Below are 8,250 nucleotides of genomic sequence, written 5' to 3' on the forward strand. Positions count from 1 at the left end.
TTTGGTCCCTAACTTTTTCAATACCGTGTCAATTTAGTCCTATAAGGTTGAATTTAATCAACCATCTTGTTGGTTTTATTCCGTGCCAAATTTGCTTGTATTTCAATAATTAGTAACCCTGTATTTAAGTGGGATTCTTGTAAGGGTAGTGAGTGAGATAGTGTGAAGAAATGCTCAAGAGTGTGCAAGAAAAACAGGGACTCACAACTGGATCTCGCGAGTGACTCGCGGCTATAAGCCGCCAAAAACTGCACACGTGTCAGGCATGCCAGAAGTTGAAGCGTCATGCCAGCTGGAGCACTACAGGACAAAATAGGACAAGTAGTCATTCAGTTACCTCGCGGCTGGAACTCGCGACTCAGTCAAGCGGCGAGCCAGCCCTGTTTTGAAAAACCTGACTCTTCACATTCCATTCTCACCCTAGTATAAATACCCCTTTTACCCACAAAAAAAAGAGAGTTTCCAGAGAGAATTTTGAGAGAAAAATCCTAGAGAAAAACAAGATTGATTCATCCCCAATCTTCATTAAGAGACTCTTTAAATTCCTCAACTCTCTTCCTCTCCATTATTAAATCCTTGAGAGGCTTATTACCAAAACATTTTCTCACCATATCCATTTCTATAAGAGGGTTGTTTGGTGCTTTGGGAAGCAGTTAGGAAGGAACCAATTTCACATTGGTTGATGCTATGGTCAAGTAGCGGAATCCAAGAAGCTAGAAAAGAAATAGGTTCGGCGCAACTTCGTTGGAGCAAGAAGCTTGGAGGGTTTAGATATACTGGGTAGATTAGGCTTGAAGGGTCTATTACTGTTCATGTATCCCAACTATATTTTCTAGTGGATTACTTACTGCTTGGAGGGCGGCGGAGAGGTTTTACGCCGAGGGCTTTGGTTTCCTCTTCAATAACACATCATGTGTTGTCCTTGTGTTTGCATCTCTCTTCCCTTAATCTTTGCCATTTAATTTCTGGTGTGGATGTGATTTTATTTGGTTTAGATTGTTTATCAATTCTATATTAAGCTTATTCATGTTCCGCACACTTATTGTTTGTCATAAAGTTTGAAGTGGTAATTTTGTTATTGGGGGTCTAAACGTTCATAGTGTTTTATACACTATTTGAACTTTCAAGTCCCTACTGTTATTATTGGATGGAAAAATCTTTTGTGTCAAATGGAACAATAAAAAATTAATATTTATCATGCCACACATCAACTGCTAATTGTATCACCATTCACCACATCAAATTATTAAAAATAAAACCCAAATTAAAATTTAAACACTTGAAATTAGTATCATCTCACTAAAATCCCTAACACACTCTCTCTCTCTTATTAAGGAGTCCTTTGGGTTGGTTTTGGGTTTGATAGATCTGAAGATTTTTCAGATTTGTTAAGGTTCTTTCCCAATTCAATATTTTTTCTTGCAGAATTAGAGTTGAGAGCAACCTTCTATTTATGAAAGAAAATAGTTTGCAAAGATCCAATCGTTATTGGTGAAGAAATCATGGCCTTTTCATGGTTCTGTTTTGGCTTTCCGTTCTCTTTGTTCTAATGCCTATTTCATGTGCGTTTGGCTCCAGCTTAAAAAGTCGGCTTATTTTACTATTCAACTTATTTTTGCTACTATTTGTGGGCCCACTGCACTTTTGATACTATTCATGGGTCCCACTGTATTATTTCAGCTAACTTTTACCATTATTTACAGTACTTTCAGCAAAAAGTTTTCAATTTTAGCAAAATAAGTAAATTCCAAACAGACTCTTTTTATTCATTATTTTTTAAATTAAAGCTCTTCCCTAATTCTATACAAAAACACATCTGAAATTTAACGAGGAGCCATGAGGTGTGGAAATTTTATTGGGTTCTATTTCTTTGAGTAGAAAATTCAAACTTTTGAGGGCTTTGCTCCTATTGTCCTTTTTCACTTGCTCTTTTCTTGCTATTTTTCAATTTAGAGGTTCTTCTGGGAAAAAACCTAGGTGAAATTTTATAAAAAGAGCCATGGGATTACCAATAATATCAACCTTTTACGGTTTTTTTTTCCTCTGTTCTCCTTTTTCTCTTGCTCTTTTCTTGTTGATTTTTTCCAATTCAGAGGCTCTTATCCTAGCGAGCTATACATGAAACAAACCTGGAAACACAAAAATTAGGAAGTACTTTGTGCGTTGATTTGGGTTTTAGATGTGTAGTTTTTTAAGTAGATCATGGTGGCTAGCAATTATAAGCAGTTTTAGATGTGTTTGGCAGCCAAGAAACTGAAAGAAATATATATAAATAAATATATTGCAATTATACTGATCATTGGATCAGTATAAGTCTTTGGATGTCACCTGGTACAAGGAAAAATGTATTGGGGTCACGGAACCGATTCCAATGAACATTTTTTTTTTTTTTTTTTTTTTTTTTTTTTTTTGTTGAGGAACCGATTCCAATGAACATGTAGTTGACTACCGAATACCGATTCAATGTTGCCCCTTGCCAGTAAGTTTCTCCAACTTTGGGTGGAAGTTTCATCGAAGGAAAATTACGGTATATACTCTAGTTTTTTGTAAAGATTATTGTATATAAAACAGTGCCATACCTAACAGTCGAGGACTCCAATTAGTTGTAGTTCTCAACTGAAAGCCCTTTCACAAACCTGGCATAAATCATATATTAATGTGTGTAAATAACATAAATAAGTTTAGCGTCACGTTAAGAGTTTTGCAACTCAACTAACATTTTTTGATATTTTGAGGCCTCCAATATTAGATCCATTCTCTCCCATTGTAACCATCAAATTATCAAAATAAACAATAAGTTTAAAGACACAACATTACACCCCCAAAAAAGAAAAAGAAAAAAAATACCAACTCAACTATTATGAAAAAATATATTGTGAAAATTATTATAACTGAAGCTTTATGTATATTACATACAGATTCAGCAAAAATATATCATAATTTGGTAACGACGAAGATACAACCTTTCATTTTCCATCGTTTGTCTACATCCACTTCTGTTTCCATCAATTTTTTTTTTTCTTTCAAAAAATGGTCAACAATTTTATTTTATTAGGGAGATTAGAATAGGATTAAATATTCGAATCACTAGACGCTGCTTCATTGAATTAAATAAAACGTTATTAGAGAAGAAGAAATAAATGAAAAGAAGTAATATAATGTTATTTTCAAACAGAAAACGAAGTATCAAAAAAAAAAAAACTTATTACTTTTTTTTTTTTTGTTGCTAAACATTAACTTATTACTCATTAGTAGAAATGTAGCATATTGGAGAGGCTTCTTGCCCCACTTGCCGAACACTCTTAATTAGGCTAATATTTTATGAAAAGAAGTAATATAATATTATTTTGAAACAGAAAACGAAGTATCAGACCACGTACATAAAATATTAGCCTAATTAAGAGTGTTAGGCAAGTGGGGCAAGAAGCCTCTCCAATATTCTACATTTCTACTAATGAGTAATAAGTTAATGTTTAGCAAAAAAAAAAAAAAAAAGTAATAAGTTAATAACTAGTATTTAACATTTATCCCTCATTCTAAATTAGTACTTTATTGAAATAAATGCCTTTCGGAAAAATGCAATACAATTTAAATAAAATATAGAGAAAAGAGGTGAAAAGAGGTCTTTCGGAAACATGCGATAAAATTGAAATGGTATATAGAAAGTGGATGAAAATAAGTTCTCGTTTAAGAAAAATTTGTGATTTTCTTTCTTTCTCTTTATATTATCTTAAAGCAGAGGGGAGAGGATTTTTTTTTTTTTTTTTGTTAAAATTAATTACAAATTACATCTTAGGATAATTAGTGGATTTCATACCAAAAAAAAAAAACATATATAGAATCTTACAAATATTTAATTAACTACTGAAAATTAAATTGATGGATAATAAAAGTAATCACAAGAAAATTTTCAGTATATTCCAACTACCTTTGTCTCTCTCTTGTCTAGATCATAATCATTGGCTTCCATGGTTGACCAAAGATCCATACAACTCACAGGATATATATATATATATATATATATATATATATTTGTTTCTTATGCCCTTGCACGTACACTGACCAGACATGGAGCATATTTGCATAGAAAATTGAATAGTTTTTCTTCGCCTAAAAGAATTTAAGTAACAATAGGTTGAATGTTTCAATTCAACATCATGGACTTTCTTCTGTGCGTCAAGAGTTAGCTCTAATCCAATGTTTATAGTCACTCCACCAGTTCATCCTTCTCCATATAAAAGCCTATATGATAACTTTCTTGACCTAAATCTTGCCATAATTTCATGTAAAACATGGCAAAAGTTTGTTCTAGACTTCTCGTCTTGTCTTCCATTTGCATGTTCATTGCTCAAGCCGTTGCTCAGCCAAACTTCCTATACCAATTTTGTTTAAACAATGGTAACTACACAAGCAACAGTACCTACAAAGCAAACCTCAATCACCTACTCTCCTCCCTCTCCTCCAACACTGAAATTGACTATGGCTTCTACAATTCTTCTTATGGCCAAAACCCTGACAAAGTATATGCAATTGGACTTTGTAGAGGAGATGCTAAGCCAGATGTGTGCCTTAGTTGCCTCGATAACGCTACAAAGCTTCTCACACAGCTTTGTCCTAATCAGAAGGAAGCAATAGGATGGTATGACTATTGCATGTTACGCTACTCATTACGCAACATATTTGGCATCATGGAAAATAGTCCTTCTTTCTATATGTGGAACTACAATAACGTTTCTGCCAATTTGGATAAGTTCAATCAGGACCTTAGGACCTTGTTGGATGGACTAAGAGTTCAAGCTGTAGCAGGTGGTTCTCTTCGTAAGTTTGCAGAAGCAAATGCAACAGCACCAAACTTTCAAACACTATATGCACTTGTGCAATGCACGCCTGATTTGTCTCAGCAAGATTGCAGTGATTGCTTGAATGGGGCTTTCGGTGATATTCCGAGTTGTTGTGACGGCAAGCAAGGTGGGAGAGTTGTTAGACCCAGCTGTAATTTTCGGTATGAGATCTACCGCTTCTATGACCCCGTAGCTGATATTGCACCACCACCGTCTCTATCGCCAACATTAGCATCATCAACATCTTCTCCTCCACAATCCACCAATACCTCTGGTGACAAAGGTACTGGTGTCTTTAAACTTAATGCATAACAAATTTGAAATTTACCTTTTCAAAAAAGAAATATATGGAGGGGGAGGGGGGTCCCTATTACTTTCCCAGCACAATTTCTCAATTTTCAAAACTAATTCAAATTTTATAACACTTGAAAAATTTTATGATTCCTCCGTCAGAATAAATTTGTGCGAACAAATTTCTGATTTTGCAGGAAATGATGGTAACAAATCTCAAACAGTCATCATAGTTGTGCCCATTATTGCTTTTGTGATGCTGATAATAATCTCCTGCATCTACCTAAGAGTTAGGAAGCCAGGAAAGAAACCAGAAAGTAAGTTAATTAATTGGTTTACTGTTATGAAATTACTGTAGATTTTCTTATAAAATGACATCATGCGATAATAATATAATAAATAAATATTTAAATTATTTTTTTTTGTAATACATGATATATTAGTTTGTAAAACTTATCTAAAAAAATTTATAATATTCTAACTTCCAACCACCACTCTATTGTTATTTGTTATTTATCTAATTAAGAGGAAGACTTTTCATAGGGATTATAATTTAAACCATGACATAATTTGGAGAATATTTCTTATAAATTGATACTTATCTTTCACCAATTAACATTCAACGTGTTCGTTCAAGAAATGATTTCCATTATAACAAACAATTTTTTTATATACTAATCTATTTGGCATCTAGACTTTGATATATAATTGGTTTTTGAGAAGCTGTTGTTGTTGCTTGCACTTATTTTAAAATGCGCTGCTCTCTTAATAAGGAACTAATAACATCTTGTTCAGGCGAAGCTGTAGATGAGATTGAAAGTTTGGAGTCCTTGCAGTTTGACTTTGACACTGTTAAAGTTGCAACCGATGACTTTTCTGATGCAAATATGCTTGGACAAGGTGGATTTGGTGTTGTCTACAAGGTAATGTGACTTTATCATTAACCTTAAAGGCTATTATCCACTCCATTTTACTTGGAATGAAGAAAATTAATTTAACCAGTAAATTTTTTCCCCCTGAATCTAATTGCATCAGAGTGCTTCAATACACAATTAAATTTATAATATTTTAATTTGAAGCGTAAAATGGAATCAGTCTCACCATGTAGAGACAGTTGATTCAAACTCTCCCTCTTCTATATGGAGTCAACGATGCACAGCATGTTATATGAAAAAGTTTGTCATCACGATGCACAGCATGTTAATTCCAAAATGGATATCTGCATAAGGGTTAAATATATTTTAATCTAATACATTTTTCAGGGTAAGCTTCGTAATGGACAAGATGTTGCTGTGAAAAGGCTTTCAAAAAATTCTGGACAAGGAGATCTTGAATTTAAGAATGAAGTGTTGTTAGTGGCCAAGCTTCAACACCGGAATTTAGTTAGACTTTTAGGATTTTGCTTGGAAGGAAATGAAAGACTTTTAATTTATGAATTTATGCCTACTGCAAGCCTTGATCACTTCATTTTTGGTATGAGTTTACATCTACATTCATTTCAAATTATATTCATTGTAATTTTATTTTGGTTTACATATCCTGTGCATAGGCTCCCTAAAATTTTTAGTACCATATAATATATTTTATTAAATATGTAGATCCAATCAAGCGTCCACATCTAGATTGGATAAGACGCTACAAAATCATAGGAGGCATTGCTCGAGGGCTTCTTTACCTTCATGAAGATTCTCGGCTTCATATTATTCATCGTGATCTCAAAGCAAGCAATATCCTATTAGATTCTGAAATGAATTCAAAATTTTCAGATTTTGGTATGGCAAAATTGTTTGCACTTGATCAAAGTGAAGACAATACAAATAGAATTGTTGGGACCTAGTAAGTATCCTTTTAGGTATACTTGATGTTTACTTTGTACCAAAGAAACAACATGAAAGTCCTAACAAGTATTGTTGAAAATAATTGTGAATATGCAGTGGATATATGTCTCCAGAGTATGCAATGTATGGACAATTCTCAGTGAAGTCTGATGTTTTTAGTTTCAGTGTGCTAGTTTTAGAGATAATAAGTGGACAAAAGAATAGTTGCTTCCTGAATGGAGAGAATATTGAGGACCTTCTAAGCTACGTAAGTATGACTATTTTTTTACTAATGTTATATACATCTCATAAGTATGGAGTGGTAGGTAAGATTGCAAGATCAAATCTGTGTATTACATATTTTGATAGACTCTCTCTCTCTCTCTCTTTGTGTATGTGTGTTGGCGCAGGGGGGGGGGGGGGGGGGGGGCGGGGTGGTATTTGATTAAATAGACTCAAAAGGAGAAAGAAGGGAAATTTCAACCAACACCCTTAGCTTTTTGATGTGGAGTATGGTAATCTATTTTTTTGGGTACATGTCCCTTGTGCCTACTAGTATGACACTAATAACATCCATAAATTAATATAATATCTAGGTAGCTTGTATAGTTAGTTGGGATCAACATGAAGGATGGGGAGTTTAAAGGAAGGGAAGAACTATCTCCTATTGAATAGCCTTTTTCTTTCTTTCTTTCTTTCTCTTTAAAACACAAAACAAAATAATGTTCTCTTAAATATTGTGTTTTTTCGTTTAAATTATCTTGCAGGCATGGAAAAATTGGAAACAAGGTACAGCTTCAAATCTTGTTGATCCCACATTGAAGGCAGGTTCGACAACTGAAATAATGAGATGTATTCACATAGGATTATTGTGTGTTCAAGAAGATGTAGCTAATAGACCAACTATGGCCTCCATTATTCTTATGCTTACTAGCTTCTCTATTACTCTACCAATACCTTTAGAACCTGCATTTTTTATGCATAGCAATACTGAATCAAACATTTCCTCACAATGTGGGAGGATGATTCAAGGGTGATGGAGTCATATCAATCTAATAGCAGCTTTGTCCAGGCTATGTCCTTGCTAGTGTTTAATGATTTTTGTGTGTGTGTGTGTGTGTGTGTGTGTGTGTGTGTGTGTGTGTGTGTGTGTGGAGAAGGTATGAATTTGAAATGTAATACTAATAATTTCCCTTTTTTTTTTAATAAAAGCATACACTATTTAGAGTTATTAATGATACATTATCACCTTAACAATCTTTCCTAAACATTAACCATTTATTGACCGAAAAAAAATATCT

The 8,250-nt window shown here is 33.6% G+C and overlaps 1 protein-coding gene across 1 annotated transcript; it reads left to right on the forward strand.

Annotated features, from left to right (window-relative positions):
* The first annotated feature begins 4,319 nt into the window (after positions 1-4,319).
* On the forward strand, positions 4,320-7,986 carry LOC115964823 (cysteine-rich receptor-like protein kinase 29). Its single transcript, XM_031084067.1, has 7 exons — positions 4,320-5,124; positions 5,330-5,449; positions 5,928-6,055; positions 6,395-6,605; positions 6,731-6,968; positions 7,067-7,217; positions 7,717-7,986. Exons 1-7 carry the CDS (start codon positions 4,338-4,340, stop codon positions 7,984-7,986), a joined length of 1,905 nt encoding a protein of 634 aa, XP_030939927.1. The 5' UTR covers positions 4,320-4,337.
* The last annotated feature ends 264 nt before the right edge of the window (positions 7,987-8,250 follow it).

The sequence above is a fragment of the Quercus lobata genome, chromosome 10, assembly GCF_001633185.2.
Source record: "Quercus lobata isolate SW786 chromosome 10, ValleyOak3.0 Primary Assembly, whole genome shotgun sequence".
Taxonomy (NCBI): domain Eukaryota; kingdom Viridiplantae; phylum Streptophyta; class Magnoliopsida; order Fagales; family Fagaceae; genus Quercus; species Quercus lobata.